Source organism: Sminthopsis crassicaudata, chromosome 2, assembly GCF_048593235.1.
Source record: "Sminthopsis crassicaudata isolate SCR6 chromosome 2, ASM4859323v1, whole genome shotgun sequence".
NCBI lineage: Eukaryota > Metazoa > Chordata > Mammalia > Dasyuromorphia > Dasyuridae > Sminthopsis > Sminthopsis crassicaudata.
Window position 1 is genome coordinate 523,315,056 of NC_133618.1, and position 19,736 is coordinate 523,334,791.

The following is a 19,736-nucleotide window of genomic DNA, read 5'->3' on the forward strand; positions in this document are numbered from 1 at the left end:
GGACCTGGGATGCTAGTAGTATGGAGGTTAAAAGATGGGAGGTATGTTACTCCCTACGTTGCTGAAAGGTCTGCAAAATGTTTTCTCAAGGTGCAATGACAATTCAAAGAAATGCGGGAATAAGGAAAGATTCCGAAGCTTGAATTATGGTATAATGGATAAAGTACTGTCCCTGGCATCGGGTAGACTTGAGTTAAAATCCTACCACATACAATATCTCTGGGACCTTAAGAAAATCAACCACTTTGAGACTCAGTTTTCTCATCTATAAAATGGAGATAGAAAAACCTGCTGGTACCTACTTAACAGGTTTATTATCCGCGTCAGATGAGATGTGTGTGAAGTACTTTATGTGAATAAGTATCAGCCATCATTCCTAGAAATGTATCAGCCGTAGACTGAAAAGCACCCACTCCATCACCCTCCCCCGTACATTCGCTCGGAATGAAGAGGTCCTGCCTGGGGTCTGCTGACTCTTTCCTTTCCCGCCCCTCGCCTGGTTGGAGCATGCGCCTCCTTTGCTCACGTCCTCGGAGCTGCCGGAGCTAAATACAGACTACGCCCTAGGAAATTGATTCTAGTCTGGGGGAGTTCCGCCGGCTTCGGTTCCCAGAAACTTCAGCACCTCAAGGGGCGGACAGCGCTCCAGCAGCCTTTCCAGACTTAACTTTAGCATCTTGGAAAGCTCTTTCTCCTCTTCAGCTTCCCGAGCAGGTGCAGAACGGAACTAACAGCCTTTCAGTCTATTCTCCCTCCCTTTCTATTCCTTCTTCCTGTTTTTACTCCTCCTCTCCATTCATAACAAAAGCATTGCCACCAGTGCGGGTGGGTCTCTGCAGTTCTTCCAGCAGCGACAGTTGCCTGTAGCCCCTACGCCAAGCAGTTTCTGCTAGGAGTAAGAATGGGGCTTCTCCGGATGGGGACAATGATTCAGGTGCTAGCGCTCGTCCTCAGCCAAATTCATGCATTCCCTAAACCAGAGGGCAGCCAAGGTAGGTGCACATCCGCCCTTTCCTTTTTTGTTTGTTTGTTTGTTTGTTTGTTTTCCAACTATGAGATAAAGCTTTGAAATAAAATCCCTGATATCTCACTTTCTATTCAGACCAAATCCATGTATATTTGGCAGAAAACTAGAAAAATCTACTTTAATATAGATCTAAACTTCACGCAGGTTATTATTTTGGTTTGTTTTCTATTTATATTGCAACATTTCCACTATACTTCATCCTTGTCATGTACAGGGGAGAGCTTTTAATCTCTTAATTATATCAATCCAATTATGTTTCTGCTATTTTAGAAAGACTTAAAACTCAAGTTTTTTAAACGTATATTGGATTCAGAGAAAAGTAAGAACCTAGAAAAATCTAGAGAAAATTCTGACAATTTTTTTTAATCATACAATTTGTATCCACTAAAATCCTAAAGAGATGGTTTTCTTTTTCTGGTAGACTTTATGAGCATTAAAGTATTCTTTTATGAGAGAAATGTAAAATGTTTTTGCTATTCATGTCTGAGTTAAAATGCATGTGACTTTTCAAAACACCATTAATTATATATAATGTATGTATTTATTCTAGACAAATCTCTACACAACAGAGAGCTGAGTGTAGAAAGGCCTTTGAAAGAACAGGTAGGTCAAATGAAAAACTATAAACATTACTATTGTGGATTTTTTCTATTTATCACTATTGTTATGCATTTTTATTATATTCATTATAATATCAGAAAGTTTGGGAACTAAGTAGTCCTTAGCACAAGTTAAAATAAGATCTCTTGATGACTGAAATTTATTTTTGATAATGTCTGGATATTGAATTACAGAAGCACACAGAGTTAAACTGAAATAAATATTTAGGACATAATCTAGCATCTTCTGCATTATATGAATCTTATGTATAAATGTATGAACTCAAGAGTTTTTTGGAGAAAATATATATATATATACATATATATATATAAACAATAATTGGAACTTTCTTTTTGTTTGCTTATTTCACAATTAGATTGCTGAAGCTGAAACAGATCAGATCCTAAAAACAGTCCTTCCAGGTAAAGATTACATGTACATAATACATATAAATATACACATATATATGTGCGTGTATATATATATTGATATGATATGATATATATATGTATATATCATTGTTTAACTAATGTGAATCCTGATGATCTAAACCTAAAAAATATGCTGGAGTTGGGTTTTTTTCTTCCAGAAAACATGGCAGAGGAGAGAAATTATTCTTCTGCTGACTTGAACCTGCTAAAGGCAATAGGAGAAAGAGAGAAAAAGGAGAAAGAAAGGAAATCAGTACAAAACTCACCACATAATAAGAAATTGATCACAGAAGATGTAGACTCAACCAAGAATCGTAGACTTGTTGATGACTATGATTCTACTAAAAGTGGACTAGAGAATAAATCTCAAGGTATTTAAAAAATAAACTTTCTTCTTATTTGTTTTACACCTTACTACAATTTCACATGATTAGAGGATTAAGAAAATTTCATATTCAAGAAAGACTCACTATACACTCATAATCCTATAGAATTTAAGCCAAAAATTATAATAAAGTCACAATCACTGTGTAAAGCTATAAGGTCTATATAGCTCCAAATTTGGGGTTCCCTTTCAAGCTTATTGATGTTTTGAGAAAAGGAAACATTTGTAACAAAGATAACTCGGATTTTAGGGTAGGAAGATTGGAATTCAAATCCTGCCTCAAACAATTATTAGCTGTGTATCCCTGGACAATTCACTCAACCTCTCAATCTCAGTTTCTTCAGTTGGGAAAAGGAGGATAATATTAATAATTGCAAAATAGTAATAATAACATTAATTTGCACAATATCACTAAGACACTATTAATATTAATGTATCTATAATGTAAATTCTATTATTAATAACGGTTAATAATAAATACTATTAGCACCTATTTCATAGGGGTGTGTCAAATGAAATAAAGTGTGAAGTGTTTTATAAACCTTTATAATGCACTATATAATTTTCCATCTGATTTAAACTTTCAATACAAAGTAAAAATATAAGATTAACATCAAAATTAATAATATCAAAGATGGAAATTTTTATAAGGAAAGAAAATGCCCAAAATTCATCATTTCATGTTCTATTTTTCGTCCAATATTTTATGTAGGGTAATGATACATGTGTGCCTAGAGGAAGGGATTTGTTCTATTCTCTGTATTTGTGCCCAAGAATGCCTAATGTTCTTCTCTTGTGTCCTTATTCTAGTCCCTGACCACAGGAGAATTAAGCTCATTATTTCTAGTTTGTAAATCTATGACCCCTTGCTGAAAGGCAGCTACTAATTAAATTTGCTTTTTAATAAAGCAACACAATCAAAAGTTAGTGGTCTAAATGAGGAAACTATATTTTGCTTTACTCTTAAAATTGATGGCTAATGTAGAAAATGTGGTTTCTTTTCAAATCTTCTCTCTTAATTTGTGATTCTAGACTTTGGGTTAGTAGACTATAGGTATGTCTATGCATAACTGATGAAATTGACTAATTCAAGCAAAAGGTTATTTACTGAGTTGACTGATCATTTCAACTAGTTGTGCCTGAAGACTAAACACACATTGCCTGTGTAAGTTGATTACTGACTTGTTGTATAACAATGGACAATTAATTTTAAATCACTTAAAGTTTTCTAAGAAAATAAATACAAGCTTCAAAGGGTTTCTCATTTAGTTTGATGACAATAGGAGATAGGCCAATCTCCCCCCCCCTCTCAATCCCTCTGTCTCTGTCTCTCAGTCCATCTCTCTTTCTCTGTCTCTGTCTCTGTCTCTATTTCTGTCTTTCTGTCTCTCTCCTTTTCTTTCCTTCCTTCCTCTCTGTCTCTCTCTGTCCTTCTTTGTCTTTCTCTGTCTGTCTGTCTCTCGTCTCCCTCTCCTTCTTCCTCTCTATGTGTGTGTGTGTCTATCTGTCTCTAATTATTTATGTGGATGTGGATGTGGATACACACATATATGATCACATAATACATATAATCTGTGTCTCTATCTATATCTAATGATACATAGGCAGCTTATAGTTATAGAAATTTACAGTTGGACAAGACTTTAAGGGGTCATCTAGTTCAACCAAAAATGTCTGTTTATCTCTATCTCTTATCCTTGTTGTATTGGATTTTATATAGTCATATCTAGAATCACCTAAATAGACCTGGGAGGGAGCAAGGGACAGTTATATATTAGTTATATATAATGTTTGAAGAGCATGATTCTAGTCCACTTTCACTGCTGGAGGAAGTAATGAAATTTTTTTCTAAGATCTTATTTTTAAAAGGAAAGATTATTACTTTGATGTCAGACAATAAAAATGACTAATAAATGGCCACTTCCAGACTACAGTCTGGAAGACTTCTTGAAGTATTGGGAGTGACTAATTAATGCAAGGATGATTCAAACAACTGAACAGCTCATTTGAGGAAGCCCTGAATGAATTTACAGCAACAGGACCAACCTTTACAAATAACTCTTTATTGTAGAGAATAATTCATGAATTAGGTAGTTGGGATTTCTTTGGCTATATATTCAAAGATTCCCTAAACACTAGTGGAAAAGGATTTGATGATTTGGATATAGTAACTATATCCTTTTGTCAGCAAGTCATCATGCAGTAGGTAATTGACATATACTAATAAAAGATGAGTCTGATTTTACCAGGATGATCTCAGGTGAATCACTTAACATGATAAAGTTTTCAATTTTCTAAACTATAAGATGAAGGGGTCAAACTAAATGAACTCTGAGTTCTCTTCTAACTCTTGTTATGATTTTTTATTTGATCTCTTACACTTGTCTTTCTTCTGGGATCACATAAGAAAAGAGAGAACTAGTTGCTCTTGTACATATGGATGAATGATCCTGTATGTTATTATTATGCTCAAAGTTTTGGTCAGAATATCAAGGGTGGAACCACAGATAAACAGCAGTTCGTCTGTTCACACATCTGTTCCCAGAATGCTTTTTGGCAAGGATCATGCTAACAAAATTCTTCCAATCGCTTTTGTAGCTGTTAATAAAAAGCTCAGGGGAATATTGAAGTAGGAAGGAGAAAAGATGTTTCTACCCTGCTGTGTATTGCTAGCATCCTCCCTATTGGAAAAGGAAGAAGTAAGCAAACTAGAAAACAAAAATTATCATCTTGCTGTCTCTAGCTACAGAAAGCAAACTTTCTTCCTTAGATCTTGAGGGATAGAGAAGGAAGCAAAATATTTTTTCCATTCCCTGATTAAATCTAGGCAGGATTTCTCTTTGTATCTTTATAATAAGCCTATAGACAGAACGCTTAGGGTTTTGTTTTGTTTTGCTGAGGCAATTGGGGTTAAGTGACTTGCCCAGGGTTACACAGATAGGGAGTGTTAACTGTCTGACACCTGATTTGAACTCGGGTCCTCCTGACTTCAGGGCTGGTGCTCTATTCACTGCGCCACCTAGCTGCCCCAGAACACTTAGAGTTAAGCTAGATTTAAATTTTGAAAGGACTAAAAGGTATAGTGGGCTTGAGGGAGGGAAAAACCCCATCCAAAAAAAAAAAAAAATTAGGGATTCTTTAAACTATAAAAAGATATAGTAATTTTGAGCCATATTGGGTTTAGGAAAGCAACTCAAAAGATTTTTTTCTTAGGGGTTTATATTCTATCCATTGCCCTGATCCACAGTGTGAACTAAACCATCTAAAGGATTGCACCTAGCTGTCTCCTGTACTTTTCATCGCATTAGTTCTTCATGTTTCTTTTGAAGCAACACAAAGAAGTTATTTTGCCAGAGGCTAAAGAGGTCACTAGCTCCAGGGAATCCAGAAAAGGAACTGAGAGAGGAATTTCTCCTATTGTTCCCCTAGAAGATATGTAAAGAGCAGCATCAGAATAATAATACTCCGACCTCCTAACCTTATAAGAATATTATGAAAATTATTCTGACAGAACTAGCCAGGAAGTAAATTACCAGAGGGTTATTTAGTGCCTGGAACAGAAACTCCATTTTTTAGATTTCAGGCATTAAAAACTACTGCATGAGATTAGCCTTAGGGTAACATAAAGAGCCAAGTGCTTTATAAACTTACTATAGTTCTCGTGGCATAGAATGGAAATCAGAGAGTGATTCCTGGCAAGTCTCCAGGGAATCTGGTGCAGTGCCTCATTGACAGCAACCCTCCCCTAGCTATTAGAGTTCTGTTTCCCCAGCATTGGCCCTAAAGTAATGCAGTCAGATTTTCCCCAGTAAATCCAGGGGCACATATTTGCATTCCATGCTGCATAGATTTGCATATTAGGAGCTTAAGAGAATAAATTCAGAACCAGGAGGGACCTTAAGAGACCACCCTGTTCAAAACTTTCATTTTCTAATTGAGGAGATTGAAGCCCTGAGCGGTCTCAAGGTCACATAGGTTGTGACAAAGGTAAAATTTGAATCTAGATCCTCCAACTACAAAACTAGTGGAATTTTTTTCTACATATGCAAAGCATTAGCCTTAGAGGGATAGCCAGATTGTTTAGACTAACCCCTTCATTTTACAGATGAGGAAACTTAGATCTAGAGAGGAAAAATAACATATTCAACATCATTTAGGGTGCAAATAACTGAACGAGCATACAAACTCTAATCCTCTGATAAGAACTGGAGATCCAGGGTTCCTTTCATTATTCCATGCTGTACCCTACAGAGCTGCATTGAGTGCTGAGAGGTTAAGTGGCTTGCCAATAGTCACATAGCCAATATGTGTTTGAATTAGGACTTGAGCTGTGATCTTTCTGGCTCCAAGGTTGGTCCTCTAACTGCTATACACAACACAAATAGATGATAAACAAGTAACCCAACTATGCTTATTCTAGATGATCCAGATGGCCTTCATCAACTGGATGGAACTCCTTTAACAGCTGAAGACATTGTCCAGAAGATTGCTACCAGAATATATGAGGAAAATGACAGAGGAGTATTTGACAAAATTGTTTCTAAACTTCTGAATCTTGGCTTGGTAAGTCAGCTAAATGCTTAACTTGCTTGAAGTTAGCCACGACAGGAAGTCAAGTGTTTGTTCTCTTATAGTTCATCTTTTTTCACTGAAGTAATAGTCTCCTCTGGCACTGATCTTACAGTTCTTACAGGACTATACATGTGTGTATATATGTATATATACACACACACACACATATATATATACATATATGTATATATATGGTTATATAGTTATAGGAATATACATATAACTACATAACTATCTATATGTATAAATAGATATATGTATAGATATAGATATATATTTAAGAATTTATAGTTCTTACGTGATTAAATCCTTGCCAGGGTTATAAAATCCCCTTGCTGCTGTATGGATATTGTGCACTTAGTAGGTCATAGCTGAAAGAAAGCCTCACAATGTCTCTTTATAGAAATACTCTAAGGTACTTGCAGAGGTGGGAACATGGGCTTTAGAGCTGGAAGGGACTTTAGTATAGTCTGATCCAGTGATGTCAAGTTCAAATAGAAACCCTATGAGTCACATATTGACTTAGAAAAGCAGAAATTAATGTTATCTGTATTGTATTGTACTTTAATTTATTTTTAAAAGCAATTTCCCAATTACATTTTAAGCTTATTCAGTCTGCTTAGGAGTTTAGTGATTGCCTTTAAATTTGATGTCTACCTCTTTTCTAGTCCAACCTCCCCCCATTTTATGATGAAGAAATTGAGGCCCAGAAAAGTTTAAATGATTCCCCACAAGGTCATACAACTAGAAGATGTGGTTTGAACCTGGTTTTTTTTTTTCATTCTAATTGCAATGCTTTTTTTATTATAATTTCTTCTATAAAATAAGTTTCTATTGATATTTTCCCTTTTGTGCACGACTATAGCATCCCATTATTCCTCCGTCTCCTTTTTCCTCTCTCAGAGAGCCATCCCCTATGACTAATAGCATTTTTTTGGAGAGGAAAAAAATGTCAGTGCAACTGATTGCTATGTTGAAAAAGTCCAAAAACGTGTGTATTGTGTGAGACCTGCCTCCATGAAGGGGTAGGTTGGGAGTGTCTTCCCGTATCTTTTCATGTGAGTCCTATTTGTTTTTTATAATTTTTTATTTTTACTTTTGATTTTTGGTTTGGTTTGGCCATTCTTTCCATTTACATTTTAGTTACTGTATATATTATTTTCTTATCTGTACTTGCTTCACTTGCTAAAGCAGTTTATATAGATTTTTCCATGGTTCTCTGTGTTCATCACACATATCATTTCATCATTGGAGCACCTTACTTTTCATGATTTCCTTTCTCTAAAAGTCAAAACCACATCTCACCCTTCTCACATGCTCTAGTATTTAGAAAATATGGACCATAGAAAGATGAGAAAACTGAGACCCAGAGCTGATGTGGAACTTCAACAAGAAAATAATGGTACAGAATCCCATTTTGAGAACCAGTGCTCCTTCTCCTGAATGTACCTAGAGCCTAACATATTAATCTGGATCTAACAGAAATTAAATAATAAACCTAAAAATGTACGTCTTATATCACATGTAATTTGAATTATTTTGGTGGGGGAGTCAGAGGCCATAGTCAGCCACTATTCTTTCTGAATCAACCTCTTTGCATATGTTGACAGAATTATAATTGAAAAGCTGGAGGGAAGCTGATAGAACGGGAAGCCTATATACTATACATAACAGCAGTAGTATTTTGTCACTCAAGTCATTTTATCTCTGAGTGCCCCAGGTGTCCTTCTCTATAACTCCCTTACAAATTATCTGCTGAGACAGAGACACCAGGGAAACCATAGTTTGAAACCAAAACAAATATTTTAATTAAATATTTTATGTTATATTTTTGTGAATAAAACTTATACATTTATGGTTAGAAAAATGGTCATTTATAGGTCTCCACCATTTTTCTCTCAGAGTCAAACTTAATTGGTGAAAACAAATAAAATTTTCTTTTTTAAATAAGAATAAAAAAAGGAATAAATATGAAAGGGCTATCAATAACAAATTTAAGATACTTCATTTTGTTAGAAGCTATGTCTGCATTGGAATATTTGACATCACTGAAACATAGTCCTGAAGGTGAAGGAATGACCTTCAGTAGCAAGCAATGACTCACCAGGAAAACAGGAAGAGGATTCACAGATGGAATCTGTCATAAATCCTGAGTCCTTTTTTAATCTGTTTTATACATTACTAAGTACATGATGTATTCAATGTATTTAGGTTGCAATATTCAAATCTAGAATCCTGTTGAAGGAGAAATTTACTCTGACAATTAACATAGCTTTAGCATTATTTCAGGATTAGAATATCTCCTAATTACACAGGAATATGTAAGTGAAATAACAGTAAAAACACCATCCTCTGCAGCTCCCTCCCATTCAATGAACAGGGTATTTCTTCAAGTCCTTGCAATGAGGTGGGGGTATCAAGTATGTCAATTCCTGGCCTGCATAGAGAGGGGGAAATATTTTAGTAGCTATACCCTGGGGCAGCAAGGAGATTCAGTAGATACAGTGAAGAGTAAGGGGCAAGAAGACTCATCTTCTTGAGCTAAAATTCTAGCCTCAGATATTTATTAACTGTGTGACTCTGGGCAAGTCACTTAACCCTGTTTGCCTCAGTTCCTCCTGTAAAATGAGCAGGAGAAGAAAATGGCAAACCATTCCAGTGTCTTTGCCAAGAAAATCCCAAATGGGGCCAAGAATAGTCAGACATGATTTCATAACAACAATCTACACCATAGTATGATTGTGCAAAACAAATAAGATAAGTTATATAAATTGTTATACAAGTCATTACAGCCCAACTTTTTTCTTCCCTTCTTAACTTGAAAGGATAAAATTAGGTATCTCTACCTGTGGGATTATTGAAAGGAATTTTTCTGTATAAATTGCACTTTGGAACAGCTCCTGAGAGGAGAAAAACTACCCCAAATATAACATTTCTACCAGTTATAGGACCTAAAATAAACTATTGCTAACTGCTAGGGATTTTTTTTCTCCTTAGTCCTCTAGGGATTTCCAGAGAGATGCTAAATTGGAAAGGAAAGTAAGAGGTGAAATAGAGGAGATTTGGTCTCCCCTTTTCACACACACAAAAAAAAGGATGAATAAAACTTACTATAAAATATTATTTAATCCACTTCATGGAATATTTCTACAATTTCTTCTACTAGCTTTTGCTATGATTCTCCTTTTGTGTCTCCAGCATGGTAATCCTAGCCCCTGGAGGGATAAAATGCTCTTTCCCTCCTTCCTGATGCATTCTGGTTTATGCCATGTCCTAGTGATGCTGCTGCAAAACAAAAGCTTTTATAGCCACTAAAAATCAGTGTTCAGAAAAACCAGCACAGAGAGGAAAGGATAAGAGCATATGGAGTCAGATGTATTCAGATGTAATTTCTTGAGTCAGGTTCCCTCTAGCTCTGCCCGCTCTCTGTCCTGGGCCTCTTGCCCAAAAAGATTTAGGAAACATGAAGGTGGCAGTTTGCTAGCAGGGTAATTCTGTTCTATTTCGGGAAGTGATCTTCCCTCTTTTCTTCATAATCTGTAGAGGGCTTTACTCCAGGACTTTTTGGTGATCAAGCTTATTATTTTGGGGAATCTTGATTCTGCCTTTTTCCTTCATAGAATCACAGATTTGGAAATAGAAGGACAAAGAAGGCAGCTAGTCCACACACATATACACACACCCTCCAGTTTACAAATGAGGAGAATAAGACCCCAGAGAGGTTAAGTGGCTTAAGTAAGCAGAAGTAGGATTTGAACCCATGTCCTTTGCCACTGCCTCCAACCCCTGAGCACATGACTAGACTCTCTAGACTCCAGTTTAAAATGATAGATGACTTTATGATCCTATGATCCTTTTCTTAAATAATAATAATATGACAATGGTAATATATCATTATGATGATTTATTGTGGTGTGATACGGTGCGGGAGTGGCTAATGGGAGGATGCTCCCTCAATCCGGGCAAACTGGTGCTGACTATCCTGTGCACCAATTCCCCAAGCTGCAAGGTGGGCGCCATGGTCCTGAGTCAGTGGCTACCTGTGAGCAGTGACTGGGGGGCTCCTCCAGTGGCGGCCGCCCCCCGGTCATGGGATGTGTGAGCAGTGGCTACAGCAGCCCTGCCTTACCAGCTGCTTCCCAAAGACGGGAGGAAACTTGGGGAGTTTGTGGGAGTAGATCTGTGGGGAGGGTGACAAGGGGGGGCAGGGGGGAGGGGTTCCCTTCTAGGCTCCTGAAGACTAGGTCTATATTCTGGTAATTTCATTCTCCTTTTTGGTTCCCCAGCACTGAGTCCCAACTAAGATGGGACAGGTGAGGCTTTTTGCCTCAACACGACCCTTCCTTTCCATGGTAGAAGTGGAAGAGGTGAGGAAATGACAGAGACTGCAGGTTGCTGGCAGGTCAGTCTCAGAGTCAGAAGCAGGTGGCTCAGAGGGATTTCCAGAAAGATAGGCTCCTCCATGTGCTCCATGTTTAGTCCCAGGCAGAGGGGCAGATTAGGGCATGCCTTTTGGATCGCTTTCTTTGCATAAAGAGGGAGCCCTTCTGGATCCATATTTCTCTGGGTCTCTGTGCTAGAATTCACTCTCCTTCCAAAACATTTCACACAGGAAGAGGAACAATCTGGGCTCTACCCTTCCAGGCGAGAAAGTAATTCCCTAAACTAGGATTCATCCTTGGGGGGAGAATTTCAGAGCCCCAGGTCTTCTGGGGATAGAGACCAGGATGCTCCTAAGAATGAAAAGTGCTTTCCTAGACATGGTATCCTTGGAGAGAAAAGGTCTTTATAGGATTCTGAAGACATCTATTACAAGGAGAGAAATAGCTAGATATTCAGTAGTTAGAGCACTGAATTTAGAATTAGGAAGATTTGAATTCAAATCCTGCCTCAGACACTTATTAATATAGAACTTTGCCTTAATTTCTGCATCTGTAAAATGAAGAGGTTGGACTTCTCAGCCTCTAAAGTCCCTTCCAGCTCTAAATCAGTATTCCTATAAAAGGAAACTGCTAGACCGTAGGCTCTCTAGGAATAGGGATTAAGCTGATCTGGCAGGAGGAAATGTACTTCTGGGAACCCTATTCGGTTGGGGAGGGTTAGAGTTATGATTCTCACTTTCCTCCTTCAAACTAAACTTGCTTCAGAAGCCAGTGTTCCTCTTTAAAATTCTGCCATTGACGCTAAGAGACAATTTATGTACATATGAAAGCAAGCATGTGTCGCTGGGATTATTTTAGTTTTGAATAACTTCACAAATGTCTTCCTACCTTACTGTTCAAGGTAAAAAAAGACTTTTGAGTTTATATCCATTAATCGTTGGTATGGCTAAGATGCCTGACCAAATTTTATTCAGGAAGTCATTTTTTAAACTTTTTAACCTCTGATAACAGATTACAGAAAGTCAAGCATACACACTGGAAGATGAGGTGGCTGAGGTCTTACAGAAGTTAATCTCTAAGGAAGCCAGAAATAATGAGGAAGAAGCTGATTATCCTTCCAGCAGGACAGAGAGCTATGCTGAAAATCTCCCAGAGGAATCCGTGAGTGTTTTTAGCTGTACACATTGTGAAATAGCATTAAGTTTAAAGATTTAAATAAAGTTTCCCTTTATGGAACCAATGAAAGTTACCTAAGGAAAGCATAACTGATACAAGTATTATAGTGATTTCCCCTCTCAAGAAGTATTATTATTTCATTATTGTCTTCAACACTTAATAGTGCCTAGGATGCATAAGGTATTTTATAAATGCTTGCTGAATTATTGACTGACTGATTTGTCCACCTCACAGTAAACATTTCTCAAGCATAAAAATATATTTTGATAATATAATATTGATGAATCTTCAACTTGTTTTTATTTTATTTTATCTATTGTACAGGTGGCCTGATTCTTTAGTTGCATGTCCTATCTCCTGTGTCTGCCCTTTTTCTCTGGGGTCATGCAATCTTTTACAGAACCATTATGTCTTCTCCCAATTTTTAGAATCTCTTACAGATACTAGTCAAGTTGTCTTCTTTGCACATTTTGTTCAGCATCATGCCCTCCTACAATTTTTTTTGTATTTTTATTTAAAGTTTTGCATTCTAAATTTCATCTCTCTCTCTCTCCCTTCCAACTCTCCCCCTTTCCTGAATGGAAAGCAGTTGTAGGTTATACATGTACAATTATGTAAAATATTTCCATATTAGTCATTTTGTAGAAGACTCAAATGAAAGGAAAAATGAAAATGAAAAAATAGCATGCTTCAGTCTGTATTTGAACAATATCAGTTTGCATACCAAGTAGTATGTTTCATCATTAGTCCTTTGGGATTGTCAATTAGCTAAGAATAGCTAAATCATTCACAGTTCTTCATTGAACAATATTCCTGTTACTGTATACAACATCCTCTTAGGTTCATTTCATTCTGCATCAGTTTACATAAGTCTCTTCAGGTTTTTCTGAAATCATCCTGCTTGTCATAATATTGTTATAATATTACATTAAATCACATATCACAGCTTGTTTAGCCATTCCCCAGTTGATGGGCATCTCTGATATCCAGTTGAACTTTAGCAATGCAAAAAGAGCTGCTATAAATATTTTTATATAAATAGGTCATTTCCCTTTTTTTGGATGTCTTGAGGCTATAAGATCTACCAGTGTTATTGCTGCATCAAAGGGTATGCAGTTTCATAGCTGTGCTATAATTCCATATTGCTCTCCACAATGATTGACTCAGTTAACAACTCTACCAACAATGCATTAGTGTGCCAGTTTTCCCACATTACCTTCAATATTTATCTCTTTCCCTTTTTGTCATACTATGTGTGAAGTGACCTGATAGGTGGGATGTGATATCTCACATTGCTTTAATTTGTATTTCTCTAACCAGTACTGATTTAGGGCATTTTTTTTCATATTACTATATATAGCTTTGATTTCTTTGTCTGAAAACTGCCTGTTGATATTCTTTCATCATTTATCAATTAGGGAATAACTTATATTTTTATAAATTTGACTTAATCTCTAGGTGCTTAAGACATGAAACTTTTATCAGAAATATGTGTGGCAAATTTTCCCTCCAGTTTTCTGCTTTCCTTATAATTTTAATTACATTGATTTTGTTTGTCCAAAAACTTTTTAACCTTATATAATGAAAACTATCTATTTTACATTTTTTCAATGCTCTATATATCTTCTTTGGTCCTAATTCTTCCCTTATCCATAAATCTGATAAGTAAACTATTCCATGCTCTCTTATTTGTTTATGGCATCACTTTTTATGTGTAAACCATGTGTCCATTTTCCCCTTATCTTGGTATACAGTGAGATGTTAGTCTATATCTAGTTTCTGCCATACTGTTTTCCAATTTTCCCAGAAACTTTTACCAAATAACGAGTTTTTGTTCAAAAAACTTGAATCTTTGTGTTTATCATATACTAGGTTATTATAGTCATTTACTATAATGTAACTTGTAATCTATTCTACTGACCCACTATTCCAATTTTTAGCCAGTAGCAGATTTTTTTTTTGTAATTACCACTTTATAATACAATTTGAGATCTGGTATGGCTAGACTATTTTTCTTTACATTTTTTCATTGATTCCCTTGACTCCTTGAACTTTTGTTTTTCCAGATGAATTCTGTTGTTGTTTTTTTCTAGTTCTATAAAATAATTTTTATGGTTTGATTGGTGTGACAGTGATTAATTAGATTAATTTAGTCATTTTTATTAATTGGCTTGGTTTATCCATGAGCAATTAATATTTTTCTAATTGTTTAGATCTGACTTTATTTATGTGGAAAGTGTTTTAGAGTTGTGTTCATATATTTCCAGTCTTTGTCTTGGCAGGTAGGTTCCCAAATATTTTATATTGTTTAAATTATTTTAAATGGAATTTTTTTTCTATCTCTTCCTGCTAGACTTTGTTGGTAATAAAGAGATGCTGATGATTTGTGTAGATTTACTTTATATCTTGCAACTTAGCTAAAATTGTTAATAATTTCAAGTAATTTTTAGTTGGTTCTCTATGATTTTCAAAATATAATATCATATCATTTGCAAAGTGATAGTTTTGTTTCCTCATTGCCTATCCAATGCTTTCAATTCCTTTTTCTTCTCTTATTGCTATACTTAACGTTTCTAGTACATTATTAAATAGTAGAGGTGATAATGGACATCTTTGCTTCACTCCTGATTATATTGGGAAGGTTTCTAGTTTATTCCTATTACAAATAATGCTTATATATAGTTTTAGATAAAAATTACTTTTAAGATAAGCTCCATTTATTTCTACGTTGTGTAGTGTTTTTAATTAGGAATGGATGCTGTATTTTGTCAAAGACTTTTTCTGCAACTATTGAAATAATTGTATAATTTCTGTTGGTTTTGTTATTGATGTAATCAGTTATACTAATAGTTTTCCTAATACTGAACCAGCCTACATTCATGGTATAAATCACACCTGGTCATAGTTTTTGATTCTTGTGATATATTACTGTAATCTCTTTGCTAATGTTTCATTTAAAATGTTGGTATCAATATTTATTAGGTAAATTGGTCTTTAATCTTTCTCTGTTTTGGCTCTTCTTATTTAAGTATCAGCACCCTATTGTTCCTGCCTTTAAAACTCTACTGTAATTTTCCATTTAGATCAATTCCAAACACCTCACCTCTTCTTTCAAAGTCCCTCATCAGTGTGTCTTGATTATCTCATGTTCTGAGAAATCTTCCAATGTCCTAGTCTGCCTCTCATGCTCATGGCAAGCATATTTATTGAAAAACCCTTCATCTGTTCATTCTCAGATTTGCCTTTGAGCCTTTCCCAAACAGTACCATCAGCCTAAAATGTTCCTTCTTTTCTCCTGTAGTTTGCCATCTTTCTCCTATCTTTCAAACAGCTCCTGAAAAAACATCTTCAAGGAAGGTATCACAAATTGGTCAGAGAAAGCGATAGCTTTCCTGCATTCTATCCATTTTGAACAGAGAACTCTCGTAGCTACTCTCCATGATCTTTCCTTATTCTCCTTTCCTTTTTTCTGTTATGAACTTAATAATATCAACATATGCAAACATTCGAACATACAAAGAAGTACAAAAGAGAGGATTGTATATAAAAACCACGAACTACTATTACATACATTTGTTTTTAAATATATCTATTAGAGAGGCATCCATGGTAAAATGCAGTAATATAAAATTCAAATTAAAAAGCTGAATCATATAAAAACATCCTTATACATGCATAGATTTAGAAAACATTCACATATCTCTACCTTATTGTATTGTTATTCATTTTATTAAAGATTTCCCAGATGAATTTTAATCTGCTTCTAGATGCACTTCAGAGTGTTGTAGACCACAAATAGGGAAGCCTCTGGTGGCTTCTCAGTCAGGTAGTCCTGGGTTTAAGAGCTGCCTCTGACACACACTGGTCATGTGAAGTCTGGACAAATCACTTCCATTCTCAGGGCTCCCAGGCCACTCTCTGGTACTATGAATTGGAGGGTAGATGCCTCTCTGCCTCAGTAGGAATTTCTTATTGTTGTTGCAGTTAAGTCATTTCAATCATGTCCAATTCTTTGTGACCTCATTTGGGGTCTTCATCATAATTCATTTTACAGATGAGGAAACTGAGGCAAACAAGGTTAAATGATTTGCCCAGAGTTACACAGGACAAATTTGAACTTGGATCTTCCTGACTCCAGAGCTGGAATCATGGCCCAGAATAGATGAATAAAATCACAGGCTCGGTTCCCTCCCTCAATATGTGTATGTGAACTTTAACAAGCTAATAACAAAATCACCATCTTTGTGGCTTTCTAAACTTTTTTATTGTTTTTATTTTTGTTTGTTTTATTGATTTTTTCCTTAAAAAAACTTTGCTTACTTTTGATTTACACATTTTATGTATTATTTTAATCTGTTTATTCTGTTAGATAGAACATATCGAAGCCAAAGCATGACGACTCAGTGGATATAGAACAGGAGTAGGAAGACCTGCATTTGAATCTTGCTAGACATACTAGCTATGTGACTCTGTCCCAGTCCCTTGACCTCTCTATGTCCCCATTGCCCCATTTGCAAAATGAGGACAATAATAGCCATTACCTTGCAGGATTGTTGTAAAGATTACATAAGTTAATATGTAAAGTGCTTCACAAAACTTATACATAAATATTAACTTATTGTTGTTGGTTAGTGGTGGTGGTGTGAAAAGGGAGAAGCTTTTCTCTCCACATTCAAGTCCCAAATAAAAAGGAGAATCAAGTTATAATTGCATTCATTCTAACAAAATTTTTCTGAGGTTTTGTTTTGTTTTATTTTGTTTTTTAATGAAATTCCCCACTGCCACTGGAGACTCTAAAACCAGCTCTTCAAGATAGTCTTATTAACGGAGAAAATGATGATACAGTACATAAGCCCTGGACCATACCTAATACCTTGGAAAGAAGAAACAAACTTTATGCTGAAGACAATTTTGATGACCTCCAGTACTTCCCAAACTTTTATACTCTACTAAAAAGCATCGACTCGGGTAAATATTCTAATATGTTATCATGTGTTTTGGAAATATTGAATCTAAAATTGTTCTGTTTTGCTTTCAGCATTGTTCAGATATTTCCTATCAATAGTTAAGGACTCAGAAAGAGCCTATATTCAGTCTGTCCATATGAATCTGTTAATAAACATTTGTTTAGCTCCTGCTAAGTGCCAGGCACTGGGGATAGAGACAAAAATTAGGCTTTGCCCTCATGAACCTTTTAGTTTATTGGGTGACAAAACATGTGCATTAATAAATTATATGCAAAACAAATGAAAAATAAATTTAAGGTACATTTTTGAGAGAGAATACTAGCTTCTAGGTATCAAGAAAGACTTCAAGAAAAAGGAGATTAATTTTCTCCTGGATTTTGCCATGATCCTTCTCAGAATCTTGCCTTTATTCAGAAAACATTTATTTTGGTTCTACTATGTTATAGGCAGTTTGCAGATTTGGTCTCAGACACATCCTAGTTGTGTGACCCTAGGCAATCACTTCACCCTGTTTGCCTCAGTTTCCTCATTTATAAAATGAATTGGTGAAGGAAATGGCAAACCATTACAGTATGACTGCCAAGAAAGCCCCAAATAGGGTTATGAAGAGTTGGAACAACTGAAATGATTGAACAACTATATTATATCATAGGCACTGCAACCTCAGGGATCATATTGTATTAGAGTTAAGGGAAAGAAGATTAGACTAAATATTCTATAACTGTTTTTATACCTATGATTTATTGCTTTTTTAACTACAGATATATATACTTTATACATAAATCCCTGATTTTTGGCTTGTTTTATTATAATTTGACATGGTTTTTCTAAAAAGGAAGCATAGTCTACCCCTTCTTGCCAACTCAATCTATTTAATTAAAAGTTCAGATTAGTTGGGTCATCATTAGTCAAGGTTTCATTATCAACTTGAAATATACTAATACTTATATGCTAATATGGACTAATTTATATGCTAATATTTACATACTAATAGTACTAAAATATATGCATAATAATTAGATTATTTATTCTGTAGTAAGCTATAATACTTAGCAGCACTTCTTTTTCCCATAGAGATTGACCTAAATCAACCCCAATTTTCTGTGCCCTTTTCACCCTGACCTCAATCTCACTGTTAAAACTCATTTATCCTTCAGTAAATGTTATATAATTTTTCACAATCCTATCCACACTAGGCATTCCCTCCAATATTCTTAGCATCCTTACTTTTCTCTGTTGAAATATTTAGACTCATTCTGCTGTTTTAAAATGTTTTTTCAGTGCCTTTGGTTTTCATTCCACTTTCAATTTTCATATACTTTCTTCAACCTACTCCTTAAGGCCTCTCTTTGGCAACAAACAGGTGAACAGACCCAGTGGATGCAGTAACAACTCATCCTGAGCATATGCATGCAGCTTAATTTCTGGAAAACACCCCCTTTCCTCCACCTCCAAGTTGGGGTGTAAGTGATATGTCAGACTTGCTGCAGTCTCCAGGGGTTTTTCACCTTTATTCTCCCATTTCTGAGTCATTGTGTACCATTAGGAAGCAGTTCCTAGCTGAAAAATCCTATCTCTGTTTACCTGATGAGTCACTACTTGCTGATGAAGGTCACTCCTTCAGCCTCCAAGACTGTGTTTCAATGATATGAAATGTGCCAATGCAGATGTAGCTCAAGACAAAATGATGAGGCAGCTAAAGTTGGTCACTGACAGCCCTTTGCCTTGCTCCCCTGACAGACCCCTTTGTCCTTACTTTCTCTTATTCTCTACTCTCTCTCTATTGTCTGTATGTTTTAAAAGATTTTTAAAAATTTAATCTATTTTCCACATTTGACTTGATTCAGAAGTAAATGGTAGAACTCAAGTTCACTGTCTTTCTTATATTCAAATGAGATACCCGTAAAGTACTTAGCACAGAGCTTTCCCCTTCTCTCTCTTCTTACCATGAAGGGACTTTATTCATAAAACATAATATAAAACATTTCTTACTGTTCCATATAGCATATTATATGCCTTATAATACTATACAATAATTTCTATCATATTTATCTATACACATGTTATAATTCCCCTCTACTAGATTTTATGCACATTATACTGGAATATAAGCTTCTGAGATCGAGATTATTTCTTTTTTTCTTTTCTTTTTTGTCACTTCACATTCTCTGGTAAAATATATTATACACAATTAGC

General features: G+C 35.5%; 1 protein-coding gene across 1 annotated transcript in view; it reads left to right on the forward strand.

Annotated features, from left to right (window-relative positions):
- The first annotated feature begins 780 nt into the window (after positions 1-780).
- The window catches only part of SCG3 (secretogranin III), a 42,344-nt gene continuing 23,388 nt past the window's right edge, over positions 781-19,736 (forward strand). The window contains exons 1-7 of the mRNA XM_074294516.1: positions 781-992; positions 1,578-1,630; positions 2,004-2,049; positions 2,217-2,429; positions 6,864-7,006; positions 12,409-12,558; positions 17,364-17,541. Coding sequence (XP_074150617.1) covers positions 902-992; positions 1,578-1,630; positions 2,004-2,049; positions 2,217-2,429; positions 6,864-7,006; positions 12,409-12,558; positions 17,364-17,541 — 874 coding nt within the window. The 5' untranslated portion in view covers positions 781-901. The remainder of the gene's footprint in view (positions 993-1,577; positions 1,631-2,003; positions 2,050-2,216; positions 2,430-6,863; positions 7,007-12,408; positions 12,559-17,363; positions 17,542-19,736) is intronic.